We start from the raw sequence: 19,597 nt of genomic DNA, 5'->3' as shown, positions 1-19,597 counted from the left end.
ATTAATTTCTCTTAAGTCTCTTTTTCTCCAAATTTTACATATTATTGTCCATTCTTTTTTCCTCTTTTTTCCACAAAAACACTTCCTTCTTTTGACGTAAGATGTTTAATCACCAAAGATACTGTTACGTAAAAACATGCATAATAGTATTTATGCGAAAACTACATTATCACTGAAATATATAAAGTTTAGAAATATATATTAAAAATATTTTGCAAATTATTTTTGCTCCTTTCTCTCTTAATGCGATCTTATTTAATTTTTGGAGTATATGTCATATTTAAAAAAATATGATTAATGCTACATTAAAAATCTATTTTCATTTTATGTGACTTTGATGTTTGTAGCGTTTTCCGTAGGAAAACATTATACGTGAGACTTGCAATGTGATTTATGTTATGTAAGTTTACATGGACGTTCACTTCCTTTCATTTCCGTGTAATTTCACAAACACATTATAATTATTGAGATCATAATGAGCAACTTTTATCAGTAATTAATTAAAGCAACTGGTTGAAGGTCTCTTTTCGATCATTTCTTTGATAAAGTATCCTTAACTATGTCTTCAACTGGTGTGATTAATTGTTCGATGGGTTGCAATTTGTTTTGGATTCTTCGGAAGTAGTTCAGTTCAGTTAGCCAGCAATTTCATTTCTTTTCCAAGCTCGAACTGGTCCGATGCGTGAAAGTATTTATTATTCCTTATTGTTTATCGATTTCGTTTCATTAATTTCACTTTTATTACTAATTTGAAAAAGATAGTACATTTATATAATAACTTGTTCCAAAATTTTAGGTATATCATATCTATAAAAATATAAAACACACTTTCAACTAATATATTGTTATTTAAATATTTTCCAAAGATGACGATTTAATCGTTATTATTTTGCGTAAAGATGTGTTTTATACAAATATTTTAGGCAATTATATTAATAATAACACGCATTTTCTACTTTTGCTCCTCTGAACTCTTTTAAAGTGAACCAGTGAAACATCTTTGAAAGCAGTGAATGTACACTGATTTGCAGTTATAAATATAACACTGAAACTACTCAGTGCTATAATTATAACTGATATCAGTGGTTATTCATTGATTCACTTTAAGAAAAAAGGAAAATTAAGAATGAAAATCCCAAAAACCTTCTAAAAGTTTCGGAAAAATTTGTGGCGCAGAGTTCTTAAGGGAACAATTCTTTTTTAATTACTATAATAATAAAAGACTAATGCGCCATGCACTCAGATGCACCATTCACAAATTCGTTATGCTCTCTTCACATGTACGACTATCACAGTTGCATGCGTGCGTGCGTGCGTGCGCGCGCTAAAATTGGTCCATTGCGTTTCGCGATTAAATCGCTATTTGTCGCATAGCATGGTTAACAGCTTCATGGCTGGAAATAATATGATTTATCGACATGCAAAACGAGAGTACATTAACATCGTTATCGATGATGCGAATGTATTTCTTCCTTTACGAATAATCATTACGTTAAGCAAGAAACGAACTCGATGGAGAAATTCAGTTTTATGTAATAACTTACCTTTCAAGAAGAAATTTTCTAGCTTCTATTTAGGTAATGAAATCCCACGATCAATTTAACCCTTTCGCTACCAATTTCGTTTTTCAAAGGAATAGTTTCTTTTTATTTTCACTTCATTGAATAGAGTGTGAATTGAATATAACGTAGTTTAATAACGTAGTTGAATAACGTAGTTTTGGCAAAAAATTTAAAAGTTTGACATCAAAAGGATAGAACCTACTTTTGAAAGTATTTGTCTCAACACGCTGTAATAGGTATAATGACAGCTGATGTGTTCCGAGTGCCAAAAAAGCTGTTTATTCAATTGAATAAGATCATTATTACTGAGAGGGAAAATATATGTCCTGTTGATAGCGAGAGGGTTAAGGCATAGTATTAAAGTAACCAGATGGAGCGCGGAGAGCGGCGATTTTGAAACGAACGATGTACAAGTTCAACGACGCTCGAACGAATAATATGTTAGAGTGACGGTGTGGCGAGCTGCGGTAAAGCGAACGTGAAAATCCGCGCGTGGACACTCACTGTGTGGAACGGAATAGAAAATGTCTAGTTCGCTGTCAATGTGAAGGCCGCGAGCCCATGGTCAATTATTTTCACGTGCGCGGCGCGCCGACCGCGGTGAAACAATTGCATCGGGCGGGTGTAATTCGCCGTAGTACGAAGCGAGACGAAATTACATCGTCTACAGTGAAAGGCCCCACAGTATATATTAAGACGTGAAATGGCCAAAGATGTATCAGTCGTAGAGGAGACTTACGCCACCAGCAGCGGTGCAGCCGAAACGTCCGAACATGAATAAAATCGTGAGTACATCATGCATTCTTAGCGAATGAGACATTTCAAAGCACAATTCGCCTAGTTAAGGCATTGTTTCGCCCTTCTTTAGCCCGCATTTTTTTTCATAGTAGCTTCTAATGAGATTATAACTGTTTTTATAATTTCAGCGACTTTTTATAACGTAAGACAATACGTTTAATAATCAATTAGCGATGCGTAGACGCATAAAAAGTAAGAAATGGCTTTATCAATAAGGAAAAGGTAGCAATTTGAAAATTTAATATTGAATTATTCAACAGTTCAATTTTCAATTTAATTAAAGTTTCAACATCTTACTATCGGTTATCTTACACGTCGGTAACGTATCCTTGTACCTTTCACAAGTGAAGTGATACTTCTTATCTTCGCCGTTTTCTATTTTATTATTATACATAGGTACTGCTTTCTCTGGTATCCTTGGCCGCGGCCAAGCCGGTGATCGTGAACCAAGATGTTGGGCACTACCTGATGCAGTTTTATGCCCCATATCCGATTGATCGATCTGATCAAGAGAGCGTCAGTACTTCCGCCAGCGGTAGCTACGGCGGTGGTTACGGGGGTGGTGATTTCGGCGGCCACGGGGGTGGAGATTTCGGCGGCCACGGGGGTGGAGATTTCGGCGGCGGTCACGGGGGAGGAGGATTTGATGGTGGTGTCGGTGGGCACTTAGAATCCTCTGGCGGTCAATTTGACGGCGGTCATCAGGATTTCTCGTCGATCGGCGGCGGTCACGGTGGTGGATTTGACGGTGGTTACGGTGGTGACGATGGTGGTCACGGGATCTCCCTGGACGGTGGGCCCAATCATGTTCACAGTGTTCCCGTCTCTGAGCACATCGAAGTGACGAAGCCTGTAGCCGTGCCTGTCTACAAACACGTCGGTAACGTATCCTCCTATTGTCTCCTCCTTAATCGCTGAAAGTCACATAAGAAATCAGAACTTGTCACAATAAATGTCGTGTCTCTTGATTAGCGATCGTGGAAAACGGATTTATTATTGTTTTCATCTATTTATATGGAGAAAAACTTAATTCGTACAATTGAAGGAGGACTAGACGAAAGATTCGCTGACGAGAAATAATATTCCTGTTACTGTGATCGAAAACATTTGCCTAAATATTTAAATGCATTAAAACTCGGTTGAGTAAAAATCTCGTAAGGGAATCTTTCTGTTCGTATAACCGAAATGTTCATCTGGTCTTTAAGTAATAAAAAATTTAGTTATACTAACTGAATTATTTTTTCGTGTACATTGCAAAAAAGTGAAATAACTTGTTAAATTACGTATATAAAATATTTGGTATGCACACAGATATTTTTAAATAGACCTTATATATATAAGCAGCATTTTGATTCTTTGAAGAAAAAAAAAAAAATATATATATATATATATATATGTGTTTTCTTTAAGAATCAAAATGCTCCAATTAGTTTTGCTTCATTGATTTCGCGCGAAAGACATAAGCAGCATTTTGATTCTTTGAAAAAAATAATATATATATATATATATATATATATATATATGTGTGTGTGTGTGTTTTCTTTAAGAATCAAAATGCTCCAATTAGTTTTGCTTCATTGATTTCGCGCATCTTAATGTTCCAACAAATGTTCCTTTCAGGTGTACCGGTACCCAAACAAGTGCCGATAGCTGTGCCACATCCGATTGCGGTAGGCGTTCCGCAACCTTATCCAGTTCATGTGCCCGTACCAAAGCACATTCCCATACAGGTAGTAAAGACGGTGGCTGTCCCGGTGGAGAAGAAGGTTCCTTATCCTGTGGAGAAGCATATACCAGTACCCGTCGAGAAGCCAGTTCCTATCACGATCGAGAAACACATTCCCGTTCCGGTAGTGAAGCCGTATCCCATTAAAATTCCCGTCTACAAAACCATTTACCATCACGCGAAGAAAGGTCATTAGGAGCATGCTCGAGAACCGAATCTGAGGATTCTCATCGCGAGGGAAAGAGGAACACTACGTCTTAGTCTAAAAGGGACCCTTAGCAATCCATGTTTATCCATTTAGTGAATTTCGATTAGTTAGTTAGATCGAGCTAGGATGTTTAAGTTTGTACGTTAAATGAGTAATTTATTGTGCATAATTACGCATCTACCTTGAAATATTTCGAGCTAAGTCACTTAGATTGCAAAATTCTTGAGAAGTAATTACGCGTGTTTAATATTTTATTAAAACAATTGGTTTGCTTTGCGGTCAATCTAATCGTACGTACTAACTTCATTTCAATCTTACGCGACAGTACGTTACCGTGGTAGGAGTCAATGTATAAGAGTCGATCAACTCGAAATGAAAGGGACTGCCGCTTTTGATAGTCCTAATCCCTAAACGCAGCACTACGCCGCTGTCGATAAAGTGAAAGTTCACGAAAAAAACTCACGTTCGTTCCGTTGATCGAGCTACTACTCCGTGCTACTCGACTGCGATTTGTTTTTATTTTTTTGTATATAATATATAATCGCATCAAGCGCGTCGATATAGCCGGCGCATTGTTGAGCATTGTTTAGCCTTTTTTAACTTTGTTGTTTTCTCGTTTTTAAATAAAATATTTACAAAACCACATGCTTCTTTCTCTTACCTGTTTTTCTTGTCTAGTGAAAGTTCACCAGCGATACGCTTTTCACCATGTTCCTTAGTACATCAGAAAGTGCCACAGTAATTTAATAAATTAAAATAACGAGCTCGCGCACGTACAATCGCGCACTTAAGCGCAGTTAAGGATCGCACTCGTTATTTGTGATGATGACGGGCGACTGGATTCGGCTCAGAACGTTCTAATAGCCACGTAATATTGTGTCAATATCGTAAATTTTTCTTTTTAATTAGTGAATAATTATTTAGACTCGTTCATCGTCTATTCGTCTATTGAATATTTCTGAAATGCAAATAATTAGACCTTATGCTACATTATTCCTTTATTAACAAATTACACATTGATTTGTTATTCAAAAAATTTACGAAATTATTTAAAAAAGCTGATCGTTCTCTTTTCTGATCTTATAGCTACGTATTCATTGTCATATGTATAAAGCCACTCAAATAGTCAAATGTGGCTGAGTATTTTGAGTAAACTAATGCACAGCAAGTATTGTTAAATGTTTGCTGTATATTTGTTAACATGTAATGAACGCGTTACTGAATGCAACAACATGATTGCTTTTACTTAGATGACGAAATTTCAAGAGCAAACCGATAGTAGCAACGTTGTCAGCATCATGACAAAAACTTTTTAACGGATTATAAATCTGCGTCAATGTATTGCTATTAATTTGTCGTTATTTGAATTAGAATTCAAATGAGTTCAATGTGATACATATAATGCTCTCATCTTATTCCTAATTTGTTTAAATTAGTTTCTATTTGTTGTCGACAACATGACAGTAAACTTACAGTTGGCTATAAAACATTTAAAATGTAAGTTGTTAAATGTAATAACATTTTAACAAAGTTGCAAATTTGTGTGTTCGTAATAACAATATACATAAACAAATAACGATTATAGTCCTTTATGCGTTTCGCTCGTAGAGCGACAGTAACAACTACTTTCACTATGATTTTCGATAAAAGCATCGGGAATTCTGTGGAAAGTGGATGTTAGACAGATTGATTTGTTCACGGTGGACAGGATCATCGTGATGGCACGTAGCAGTTCATCCATGACAACGAGGAGTATCATTGTACTCAACGAGATTCGAAGAATTTAATGATTCTTGCACTTTATAATGAGAAATGACCGACGAAACATGCGACTAAAAATAATTAATATAAATCGATATGATTTTCCACGGGATGACAAAACCAAGAAGTTTACACGCAGAACTAGAAGATCAATCAATACGAAAGTAATTATTGTAAAGTCTTGTCTTTAACAATTTTATTCCTGAAAACATTAAGGTGTTATTAAAAAAACGAACTTGGTTGTGATGTTTTCGTTTCTGATTATTTGTGTTACGGATTATAATATTACGAAATTTTTTTAGATTTTGAGAAACATACACATAAAGAGAAATAAGCTTAATGTTTCTATGAAAATAACTTTTCTTCTCTATTTGTATTAATATATCGAATATAATTACAAGCCAAATAATTCGTGTAAATCAATAATGTTATAAATGTGAACAGACACATGAAAATTTATATAAGAATGTTCAATGGTACAGATAAAAAGGGGTTTATTGACCATAAATACGTCATTATTGACTATCAGGTATTAGATGTTACGCAAGATTTGCAGTGGTGACAGTGAACGATTAGTTTCAATCGAGCCATCCACGGTATCTTGCACAGTGAAGGTGTGAGACATCATTCTAAAGAATAGTGGGGTTGCTTGTTTCTCAGCGCAGACGGTATATAAGTTGACGACGAAAAGTATCTGTCTCAAGTAGACGACTTATTCATGGACGATAGAGACATCTCTAAGATAAACGATGAAAAAAGTTGTACGAGTCAATCCAGTTACACAATTACTTAAACGCAAATAAGAACTCGCGTTTAACTAAAATTAACTAAATTATCTCAACATGATCTTCAACTCTCTAAATATTAAGTGAATCTATGCAACGCATTTTGTGCAATTTGTGCAGCGGATATTTGCTTCTTAATTTTTGCATTATGTTTTTTACAGTGATGTTTAACGTTTGTTATTTAAGATTGTGCTGTTTGGAGTTATTACTTGCTCCTACTGTTCCAATTGGGACTTTGGAGGCCATGGCGGAGGTGGGCTTACGTTGGGAGAGATTTCTGTAAACCCTCATGACTTGGGTGCTTTCAGTCTAGGAGAAACAGGTTTGGCTGTCTATATTTAGTTGACCATCAGTCTTACGTTTTATCTCGTTCTAATGCGTGCCTTATATTAATAAGGCTTACTAATGCGTGCCTACATATTAATGATAGCAGTATCGCTTTTTGCATATATTTTACATATATTTAAGATAGTATTGATTTACGGTAGTAATAGGCAATAATAGTACGTGATTGGAACTTTGTAAACTGTTAAATAAATGGATACTGATATGTGGCTTTAATTTTTAGATGATCATTCTTTAAATTTTATGGAAGATCATTCGCTATTTTCAAATAAAGTTAGTGGATGGCATTCGGATATAAGCAATCTTCACGGAGGCCATGTTATTCCTGTTATTGAACACATCGGTAATATAAATTGTATTAACTTTGTCAATGTGTGCGAAACTATTTGCGACTTATTAACGTACATTAACAAAACTGTGCTTTGGTAACAGAGAAAGAGAGAAATATTAATTAAAGATTCGATTTATTTGACAGAATTTAAATCTGTAAATAATTCTTTGCACAAAAGAAATCGATAATGATGCAAACTATTATGACATCATATCATAACATATTTTTAAAATACTATACATATATTAGAATATCTACTACATACATCTATACATATATTAGAATACTAACAAGGAAACCCACACAAGTGAAAATCGCCTCCGATTTTCATGAACTTGTAATATGTTGTACTTTAGATCAAAATAACAGATACGTCTTTTATTATATGTGCCTTTTCGCAAGTTTAGGGGATGAAATACCTTTTTAAAAATTTTTTTTTTCGTAGGGAATATAATAAAAACTATAAGAGATAAAAAAATATTTTTAATAAAAGTTGAATGGTTAGAAGAGTACTTTACAGAAATTATTTTAATAATTATAATAAGAAGAAGTGCTGGGGGAAATAGTAATGAAAAAATTTTTTTTCAAATAATTTCTGTAAAGTACTCTTCAAACTATTCAATTTTTATTAAAAATATTTTTTCCTATCTCTTATAGTTTTTATTATATTTTTTTCGAATAAAAAAAAACGATTCTCTTCAAAGGAGTATTTCACCCCCTAAATTTGCGAAAGAGCACATATAATAAAAAACGTATCTGTTATTTGATCTAAAGTACAATGTATTATTTTGATCTAAAGTACAATGTTTATTTTGATCTAAAGTACAATGTATTACAAGTTCATGAAAATCGGAGGCGCACACTTGTGTGGGTTTCCTTGTAAGTAGTAAAATAACTTAATAAGATTAAATTAAATCTACATTACCATATTTTCCATTATCATATATTTTGAAATAGCCAACTAGTTGTATCTTATCATTTTCATATTGCATGTACTTACGTACTTACGATAGGAGTACCAATGATCAAAAAATTTCCATTGAGAGTTTCGCATCCAGTGGTGCAAACGGTTATACAGCCTTATCCTGTCGCCGTGGTGATATCGAAGCCCGTACCATATGAGGTGCCGCAAGATAATTAGCTTAACTTGACGATAAAATCACTTGTCATTATCTCAAGTCGCTAAACCCATACCGCTCTCTTTCCAGGTGGAGAAGCCAATATTTAACACAATTGAGAAAAAAGTACCGACGCCTGTTGAAAAAATAATTCCGGTTAAGATCGAGAAGTTAGTGCCTTTTCACGTGGTAAAACATGTACCTATACCAGTCGAAAAACCGATTCCAATCAAGATTCCAGTCTACAAAACAATCGTTCACAAAATCAAAGGCCATTGATAACGTGCGTTCACAGAAACATGATTATTGTTGATATATTTATTACATTATTTATATACATCTTTAATGAAAGATCGAACACGCTTATGATGTATAAAGAGAATAAAGTTACCACAATGCATGTTATTTATTAAAAGTGTTCGACGACATGGATAGTTTTATCTTAATTTTCTATTCAAGAAATAATTATTAGATTATTTTGATTTTACGAAATTTCTTTTGCCTATATAAATGTTTACACGTGTATATATAGCTTTTATATTCCTGTATAACCATTGATGTTAATTGTATAACTGTATAGCTGTTGTTTTATTAAAATATATAATAAATGCCAAATCTCATATTACAAAATGTTTATCTTTGTAGAATATAAATTGGGCGATTATATTTGGAAATATTTTTGTAATTAAGGGCTCATTTAATTGTTCAATTTGCCCATTACACTGTAATATTATACGCGATAAATAGCCATAAACCGCGTTTTACTTCCAATCAAAACATAAATCGCTTCGTGGCAAGTGGAACTGATGAGCAAAAATCGACATATTATAATTTATAATATATATTGTAATTTATAATATTATAATTTATTAATTAATTTATTAATATTAAGTAGTAATTTATTAATATTATAATACCTCGTAATTTTACTTACTAGTTGAAATCATGTAGTAAATTGAAAGGAGATGTTAGCGGCAGTCAAATACCGTGCTCGTTATTTTTATGATCACATACTATATGGCCATTATGAATTCTTCAGACTCGTATCAAGACATCGTAGAGGTTATAAAAACATCAATTTTCTTTGTGGTTCGCCTTGTGCTAACGAGCGCTATGGCAATTAGTTTAGTTGGTGTTTAATCAGCGACACACAAAGTTTCACCGTTCAAACTATCTCCTGAATGGACGTCGAATTTGCATAGTCAATAAACGTGTGCAGTGCACAATCGTCGCCTGATTCGTAACTTGAAAATATTAGATATAAACTGGTATGATACGTGAACGACTGTATGAACGCAGAACTCGAGAAGCCAGTCATTCCTAATTAGAACGAGCAATATTTTCTACTAAGTCGACGACGTTTACAATTACATTCGAAGTTTTGAAATAATTTATGATACAACATGAAATAATTTATGATACATATTAGCGTGAAAAATCACTTGCTTTTTCTGGTATATCCAGATATGTGTACATGTAAATATTAAAGTAAATCCTGTTTACTTTTTAATATTCTACTTTCTACTATTCTATTCTACTATTCTATTTTTAATATTCTACTTTTTACTATTCTATCTTTCTCTATGAGGCATGGCATTCCCTATACTCTTGTGTATTAAGATTCTTGTACCCTCGCCGCAGTTATCTTTATTAATGACATCAAGAAAGCGAGAGAAACGAAAATATATTTAAAATTCTTACAGAAATAAATTCGTTGAAATAGAAAAATACATCCATAACATGCTACACTTGCAATTGATTAAACACATTTGTAAAATATGCCCCGGAAACTTTCTTTTCACTCCTCAATCAACAAGTAACAGATCAACAAATAATGGGACAAAATTATTAGTAAAGAAAGGTTAGAATGAAAGGCCACATTTGACCTTAATTTTACATTTATTTATTGATCATACTGTCTAATACTATTTTGTAACATGCGTGTGAATTATAATTTCTAATCCATTTTTTACCGTTAAATAAAAACCTATTATTCAAATTTGGTTATCGCGTTATAGTTTAAAAAAATGAAGTAAGATGAATCCAAACGATAATTTTTAGAGACGTTTTAGCAATTTATGACGTTGTAGCAATGGCAGAAAATTTTTACCTAAATTTCATTAACGCCCTATGGAAGTATAAATTTTTATCTTTAAAATGAATTTTTGTTTAGTTCAGTACAACTTTTTTTTGGACATACAGCTATTTAAAAATAGTTATTTATAGACTATATTGTTGTCCATTACTATAGACAAACGCGTAAATAAAATTGTTGAAGTTGTTTCTCCTATATTAAGTACTTTCCGATTGGTATTAAGTAAATACAAAAATACTTTTCACATAATGTGATATTAAGATAAAATTAAATACCTTTTCCATTTAATATGAAGAAAAAGCTATTTTTAAATAGCTATATGTGTAAAATGAAAAATGAAAACTAAAAAAATGTATTTTAAAGATAGATCATATTTTCATAAGATATTAATGAAATTTAAAAAGAATTCTGTCACTTTTCTGTCACTGTTACAACGTCATGAAGTCCACCAAAATTGTTATTCTGGCTCTTTTTACTCTATTTTTCTAAAAATTGTGATGTGAAATTTGACATAAAATTTGAACAACGAATTTGTGTTCAGCAGTCAAAAATACATCCAAAATAACTGTATCCACTTATATTGCAAAAGAGAATCAAAATTTATTGAGTAGTGTTATTAGAGCAAGAAGAGTTTTCGGAATATTTTAGAAGCGTTCTCAATTAATCACAAATTTTATTGATACATCACTTTATAGATAAATTATTTTATTTCAATGTATTTCTCAGGAATTTTGGGTATGCGTTTTCTCGCTTCTGACATCACAAATTAAGATTTTCGCGAATACTCAGGAACCTTAATTGTATGTACTACTAAGATCACAGGAAATATCCGCATATTTCTCTGTATTTCACTTTCTATCTTGCAAATATCATGAGAAATATCGTAGATAATATCGCATAACAATTCGCTCATGTCATATTGTCAAAGAGATGAAACAACAAAGATCTACACGCGGAAGGATCAACATGGAAAGTGAAGTGTATAAATTCCATTCTCTTTCTTTCCTCTTGACATTGTGGAAAGTGAAAAGGATCGCGTCATGAGAACTCACATTTTAATTATTATCTCAATACCGGCGAACGTTAAATTAAAACAAACAAAAGTAGATTAAGATGCTTCCATATTGCAAAAATTATGTAATACAAATATCTTCCTGTACACCTGAAAAAGGAAAAAGACAGGATAACAGTGGAAAGCAATGAATGCACGGCAGCGATAAAAAACAGCAGCGAAAGGTAAGCCTACATATTGCCTCTTTCTCCAGTCGTGATAGTCTCGATCGTTGTAAAAGGAGGAAGAGTGATCTCCCGCGACGTAACGATTCCAGGTAAAAAAAAAGGGAAAGAAAAAGATAATAACGTTTTAGTGTCTGTGAAGCGTTCGAGATGACTGCGATCGCAAATCTTTTTCTTTCATTTCCAAGTATTCAGATCATCATATCGCTCTTCAAGTCTCCTTAAAGAGATATTGAAATTGAAAGCTGTATCAAATACTAACATTTTTCTGTAAAGTTTACGTGACATTGATTGTACAGAATTACAAATGCTTTTACGTAATGAAAGTACATACAAAAATAAATACATGCAACAAAAAAAAGTTTTAAACGGAAAATCTCAAGCGCGCGCGATATTAGCATAATATTTACCCAATTCAAAAGTTCCGTAGCTTGTACATACCGAAAGTGTGATGTTTCAAATAGAAAAATTTTGAAGAACGTTACTGTATCTTTGCATATGAATACAGAAGAAAGCTTAAAAATATCCAAAAAGTTTGCAGGAAGATTTCTACACATGCGTGGTTTTCCGCTAAATATAGCAAAACAAAACAACACACATATAATTTCGCACGTAATTTCTGTATGTATAAGAAATAGAAAAAGGATAGCGTAATCGTGTTAGTGACGATCGTCTCTGCACTATCAATATTGTTCGAGTTCGTCATCGACTCCAGCCTCCTCTTAATTTTTGTACTTTAATGAAATTTTTGTATGTAAAATTAAAAAAAAAAGAAAACGAAAATAACTAGCGAATAACTGTCGTTAGTTCATCTTATTCGTTTTGTATTCTGATCGTTCAGTAAATACAGTTTCGTGCGCTCATCTTCGTGAGCACAATTACAAGTGACTTATAGTGTCATAATTCTATGTTTCTGGGTTCGCAAGGAGATCGATACTCTTCAATTACGGGAAAGCCGCTCGATCGAGCAAATTTGTCGATGCGTCGCGTACGGATAAGTAACCTCCAGCGGTTTGAATCAGGAAGGTGCGCGTTAATACTTAATACACAATCACCACTGGTCGGCTCCTTCCATTTGCTGCGGCGCGATCACGGTGATTGTCGACAGAGCAAATCGACTTTGAACTTTACTTTCGCCGCGGGCTTTTTCCCGCTGCGAATTTCTTTCCTTAGGTCCCTTTTTTATATTACCGCCGGATTCGTTGACTTACGCTCGTTATTTCGACGCTGGAGGAGTTATTTCCGCTGGAGGAGAATTATGTGTGAATTCACGGCGAGATCTATTATCGTAAGTGATCATTAAATCTTCTGGCGCGTTACATTACCTTTCGGAGGAGTTTTATCGTACGCGAGATTGAAGAAGTTTATACATTTAAATCCAACGCATTTTGGTCTCTGCTATCAAGTAGATAATATGAAAACATTGTCTTTCTTTTATAAATTTTTATAATTTACATTTGAATTTTAATACATGCAACTTTATAATAAATTTATAATAAATATATGTAATTTTATAATAAATAAAATTTTTGTTAGTTCCCTCCCTCTCTCTTCCTCTCTCCCTCCCTCTCTCTTTTTCTCTCTCCCTCTCTCTCTGTATCGTTCTACAATTTTTGTTTCTTCTAAGATACAATATATGTCGCACAGTTTTCCAAAGAACGTATTTTAACTTTACCGCTTTTTTATTTTACTTACCGTTAAAGATTTTAAATTAGTATTTCAATATGAAACAATACAGGGAGAGAGTAATATGATTGGTCCACACAAATTTAATTTTGCCAATCAAATTCAACGTTGAAACTAGTTGATATTAGCAGATTTATGTGTAAACCAACTACACTGTTTTTTCCGTTTCTTAGCCTTAGAAAAGTTCAAATCTTAAAATTACAACGTATATGCAATGATAGTAAATAATAACAGATATGTAAATCGATCGAACTGTACGGTGAGACTTCTGTCAGTGTCAAGGAACATTGCCGTCTAAATTAACACTTTCACTAATGGCGAGGTTGTAGGTCAGACCTCGGTCGTGGTTGTTGCGCCATTAGTATACACCAAGAACAATTGAGATCGCACCGAGCCTCGGGCCTGAATTCCCGTGAGTGACAGATCGTGAGTTCCTGCGACGACGGCGACCAAGGTTCGTCCAATTTTCCACGGAAGTAAATTAGTGGTATCGCCCCAACATCAGCATTAATTGAGATAATCTCTGTCTTAGAATTATCTCGGAGTTTCTCCATGCATCAGCAACATATATTTCCTTCCGCGTATCACAAACCGTCCATGTGAATGATTGACTGATGAAGTTTGCAAATAACTTATAATTATTCAAATACATAAATATACATACATGTCAAAGATATTTTTATCATTTAATGTTACGGTTTGGATAAAATTGAATAACATAATGCGCGACGTTGATCGTCTTTCAGTTAATTTTACATACTCTTCATTCATTTATTTAATTCCCTCACATGATACATGTGTTTCGAGCACTTTAATCTGGTATACTAAAGTCGTTTTCGTCTTCGTTTATTCACATTCCGTAAAAGTACTAATGAAATTCTATAAAAAAATTAAATATACTTTCGAGTCTGTAGAATCGAGTTATGTACAGAAATGATTGCAAATATTCACTTAAGTATTCCATTTTCTTGCAAATATAAAATGAAACGCGATGAAGACGTGAGTCTACATAAAAATTTCTAACTTCTTTTAAGTAAATATTTAAGAAATTAATATTCTAGAATTTTCTTGTTATCACTTAAATATTTAAGAAAAAAAAAGAATTACATATTTCAATTTGTCGTTAGGTACATATTACAATTTGTGCATATAAAAATGTATTATTGTTTTTTCAGTCAAGAAGCGAATGAGATGATTCATAGTTTCAAATTTCTGCAATTTATTACACACTATAAATTTTATTAGAATTATTATAAAGATTAGTTACATATGAATCTTTCTTGTTCGTGATTAGGGTTTGACTATACAAGACTTAATCCTGCAATATACAGCCAAAATTAAATATAAGTTACTTATATAAAACTTCGTTTCTATACTATATTTAATATAGAAGAACTTTTCTTCTATATAATATTTAATAACCTTAAGATATAACGAAAAATTATCTTCATTTTAAATTTTGACAAGTGACATATTGGGTTCAGCAACCATTCCAAAGCAACTTTCTCTTTTATATGATAGGTAATTGAAATGGCTTAACTCTGCTCTTAAATCTCGTATTCCTACCAACTATAATCTTTTGTAGCGTGCAAACCAGAAGTTCTCATTCTACTAGTTTGCAATTTATAGTTCAAAATTAAAAATCGAGTAAAGTCGTGAATGACCTCAGTATACTAGATTGGGATTATATTTTTCTTTCCTTCCTGAAACACACAAGTCAAGCACAAACTACATTTTTATATTTCTTTATATATATACTTCTATAAATTGATTCTTCTTATTTCTTCCTAAATGATCAACATAACGAATGTTAGCAAATTTGGTTTGGTCAGGGATATTACTTAATGGATATTTTGTGCGTTCTACTACGTTACTAATCCATTTTTCAGCTTATTTCATGGTGACTTTCACAATTATCTTCCGACCAGAGCGCGATGTTCCATCCGGGACCCTTTCACGGGGCGTTGTGTTTCATACTTTCATTCTGACGTATCGAAAAATGTATCGTTTTTTAACATTTCTTCCTGCAATAATATACTTCACATTCACTTTCTGATGAGTCCAAAAGCCAGGCACAGAGAGAATTACCTCGCATGTCTATCGGACGGGTTATATGTTCATGTAAGTAAGCGGAAGTCGAATTCGTATATCCGTTAGGCGCACCTTTCCTGTTCACCGAACCGAGTCGACTTGACGAAGAAATCTTCGGCGAGTCGCGGTAGATTTCGTTTCGAGAAAATCAATAGTTGCTTCAAGTAACGATCGAATTATATCGCAAATTTGTATCTGCAGTTGTAACATAATTTATGGTCACTCTACAGGAATTATATCAACATAGCTTCAAAGAAAAGGCACTTAAGAACCTAAACACAATTCTTGTAGTATATAGAGATAATTAAAGAGTCATATCTCATATTTAATAGTATATGATTTAAATTATATCATTATATCTTTATGAGATCGTACATGTACGAAGCGTCCATTTCCGGAATACTCGTGCAGATTTGCGGTTGCTCGAATGTACCTTTATAATTTTCATTTCCTCCAGGATATTTCACTGTTCGCGTAGTTGTCTGCCTTTCTCGAGTAACGAAACCCGGAAGACTCGTGAAGTTCTTATTTACTTCTGTTGGTCGCGTTGGTCCCGTCGTATATATCATATAAAAAGAATTTAGACACAAAAACAATCACCAGGTACATTGCCTGTACACTTGTTTCTTAACTCAGCAATAAACATTCAGGTATTGTATGATGGCGTAACTAAAACATGTATAGACTAACACTTGTACTTTCCCTGTCCTTAACATTTTATAATGTACATAATCAAACATCTATTTCCGCGCAAAAACCCCACACTGTAATGATCTGTAAGCTAGAGGAAGAAGAAAATCTCATGTGTAACGTGTGTGTACGTGAGTATAACAATCTTTCCGTATATTTATCACGACTATATACAGTAGCGTCCTCTTCAGGATAATAAACATTATTGCGCGGTATGAAATGTAGCACGGTGTATCCTGGAAAGGACCGGAACTCCATCGCAGGATATCAGTGAAAGGTGGTGGAATCGAAGTATATAAGCTGGATCTTTGAGCTACTTGGTCACTCAACGCTCGAATCCACGTGTTTGCGCTATCATTAGCCTTCGTCTGAGCATCGACATGAATCAAATTGTAAGATCCAGGCGTTCGCTAACATGCCGTGCGATATATGTGTTTATTGTGTTAAATAGTGCTACTTAATGTAACTGAATAAAGTGACAATTTAAAAATGACGAATCAAATTAAGCTCATTGATGCTTACTTAATGATATAACGTGCATAAATATTTTAGAAATTAAAATTAGTTTTAGAGAAAAATTAGGATATATATATATATATATATATTTATTTATTTATATTTATTATATGAGATAATTATTACACAAAATTGTAGAATTGAACATAATTATTTTTTATGTTTTTGAAATAATAAAAATTTCAAAATATTTTTTAAGTTACGATGTTATTGTTTAAATATCAGAAATCTAAAAATTTGTAGAGAGTGATATGTAATTTGAAATTGCAGATTTTATTGTGGAGTATCGCATCGTTTAGCAGCATAGTATTCGCTGGCTACGACGAGGATCATGGTGGTTCCACATACGAAGAAAAAACGAAGCATGTGGAGATACCAATAATTAAAAAATATGGTGAGCTAATATTTTGTGGAGCTTCAATTTGAATTTTTCCAACTTGTTAGTCCATTTTTCATTTTATAGTGGACAGTTCTCTCTTGTATTTATATGCCCGAGTATAAATTGTCGAGAACATAAATAATATTCACACACACACGCACACACACACACACACACACATACAGTATTCTTATACAGTATTTGCAGTGAAGTACATTATATCTAGAAGCTTGGCTTATAAGAAAAAACATGTAATTACATCCTTTGTTTCAGCTATACCTATTCCACATCCTGTGCCGGTTGAAGTGCCTAAGGAAATTAAAATACCTATACCCCAACCCTATAAAGTACCAATTGAGATTCCTCACCCGTATCCGGTCGAAGTGATCAAACACGTTGAGATTCCCATTGAGAAACCTGAACCTGTCATTGTGGAGAAGCATGTAAGTTCCGTCACTATGTTGATTGTCGATATCCTTGCGCTATTTCATATCTGCGCTATGTAATTTACGATCAGTGTAGAAGTATAATAAGTTTTGCTTTTACATTGTGCACAATCACAAGTAATACTAACAAATATTAATCCTCCTTTTTTCTAAAATAATAATGCTATTGTATTAAGAAAATGTTACGAAAATAACCAAATTACTATGATATTGAAGACTAATATATCTCAAAAGAATCTCAAAATTACTAACCGTTTTGTTTGAAAAACACAGCGGTATAAAATTCATAAGTTATATAGAATGATATAAATATACATATATTTATATACATATATTTAAATACTTACATATTTCTTTCTATTATCTATACACTTCTATTAGATCAACTGATGCACAAATAGCATAAAGTTTTAATAAGGAAAATAAGAACATAATAAAGATTAATAGAGATATAAGGCTATTAAGAGCCAATGCTGGATGTTCGTGCAAATATAATAGGGAATATAATAGTGTTATAGTTTGAGATAATATCTATGATGGGAAGGATAATAGTGTTTGTAATGTCAAACGTACGCGCCGAATGATTTTCTAATCTTTACAACGTACGCAATGAATCAATCTTCCACTTACAAATCGACCCTGAATCTCCTAATATTTTTATAATTCTTAAAACCCAATTTTACGCAACTCGATAATTGAATCAACGCGCATGGGACGTATTAAAATAAATATTTAAAAATTATAAAAATATTAGGGGATTCAGGGTCGGTTTGTAAGTGGAAGATTGATTCATCGCGCACATTGTAAAGACCGGAAAATCATAGATATTTGCACGAACATCTAGCATTGGCTCTTAATGGCCTTATTCCTCTATTAAAATTAAACTGTAAGTCCCGAGCCACAATAGGTGTAGTAAGCTTTAAGCCTTTAGAAATTGACCAATCATAGTCGATTATTCTCCTCAAATTTGACTATAATTGGTCAATTTCTTAAGGCTTAAAGCTTGTTACATCTATTGTGGATGGGAACTTACCTGTAGAGCCTTAAGTTACATAAAAACATAATACTTTTCGTACTTATATTTTGTATGTGTGTATACATGTGTCTATTTTAACTTTACGTTAAACTATTTTATATGTAACTACTGGCTCATATTTCACAGGTACCTTATGTCGTCGAGAAGCCATATCCCGTCTACGTTGAGAAAAAATTCCCCGTGCCAGTGGCGAAACCATATCCCGTTCATGTTCCGATATACAAACACGTAGTTCATTATACTTCATCCAAGGGTAAAGGATGGCATTGAAACTTGCTGATCATTAGGTCAAAATCGTTCACACGCTGAGAGATATAGTCTGGACAACTCTTCGACTTCAGCCGGAACGATACTAACATGTATACTAACATGAATGTTTTGCGAAGCTAGACCACTAGAGGATCTGCGTTCGCAAAATCATTTAAATAATTATATAAACGCCTCTGAGAGAGATTTATTGTTGACCGAAATGGAAATATTGTAATAGCGTGTGTTAGAGAGCTTGAGCTGCGGATTTAAGCTTATCAAGCCGCTATGTAGATAATTTGTTATGCGTTATTTTTCTTCACCGTTGTTAAGTTTTTTCATAGATTCCATGTGAAATGCGTACTCGTTCTTAAGGATTTGTTAATAAACAATTTCCACTGGAAGTGCCGCTTTACTTTACTTACCGATCCAAATGTTAGTTAAGTTCAATGAAACATCTGAGAGACCGTAATAAATCACGATATATTAAAACATAATGACATTATCAAGCGAGCCGCCAAGCATAACGTATGATTCTTTGT

General features: G+C 33.2%; 1 protein-coding gene and 1 long non-coding RNA gene across 2 annotated transcripts; one reads left to right on the top strand and one right to left on the bottom strand.

The window, feature by feature from the left end:
* The first annotated feature begins 2,290 nt into the window (after window positions 1–2,290).
* Window positions 2,291–19,079, top strand: LOC116841211. Its single transcript, XM_032808894.1, has 13 exons — window positions 2,291–2,347; window positions 2,757–3,240; window positions 3,981–4,274; window positions 6,800–6,816; window positions 7,027–7,162; window positions 7,409–7,528; window positions 8,530–8,639; window positions 8,725–8,905; window positions 15,809–15,869; window positions 16,794–16,824; window positions 17,219–17,342; window positions 17,601–17,770; window positions 18,936–19,079. The coding sequence occupies exons 1-13, from the start codon at window positions 2,336–2,338 to the stop codon at window positions 19,077–19,079; spliced, it is 1,884 nt and encodes a 627-aa protein (XP_032664785.1). The 5' UTR covers window positions 2,291–2,335.
* LOC116841232 lies at window positions 14,944–16,238 on the bottom strand. Its single transcript, XR_004377519.1, has 3 exons — window positions 16,118–16,238; window positions 15,740–15,937; window positions 14,944–15,675 (listed from the first exon to the last, which is right to left on the bottom strand). It is a non-coding gene; the product is annotated as an uncharacterized LOC116841232 (long non-coding RNA).
* Window positions 19,080–19,597: the final 518 nt, after the last annotated feature.

This window comes from Odontomachus brunneus, unplaced genomic scaffold (genome assembly GCF_010583005.1).
Source record: "Odontomachus brunneus isolate Ranch 3 - 2012 unplaced genomic scaffold, Obru_v1 Obru_scaffold_014, whole genome shotgun sequence".
NCBI classification, from domain to species: domain Eukaryota; kingdom Metazoa; phylum Arthropoda; class Insecta; order Hymenoptera; family Formicidae; genus Odontomachus; species Odontomachus brunneus.
The sequence above is the reverse complement of the archived record's forward strand: the minus strand, read 5'-3'. Positions and strand labels throughout refer to the sequence as shown.

Bases quoted from the DNA above. Each gene is read 5' to 3' on its own strand.
- LOC116841211 (XM_032808894.1), top strand. The intron at 7,163-7,408 runs GTTTGGCTGTCT...TTTAATTTTTAG, and splicing joins TTTCAGTCTAGGAGAAACAG to ATGATCATTCTTTAAATTTT. The intron at 16,825-17,218 runs GTAAGATCCAGG...TTGAAATTGCAG, and splicing joins GCATCGACATGAATCAAATT to ATTTTATTGTGGAGTATCGC.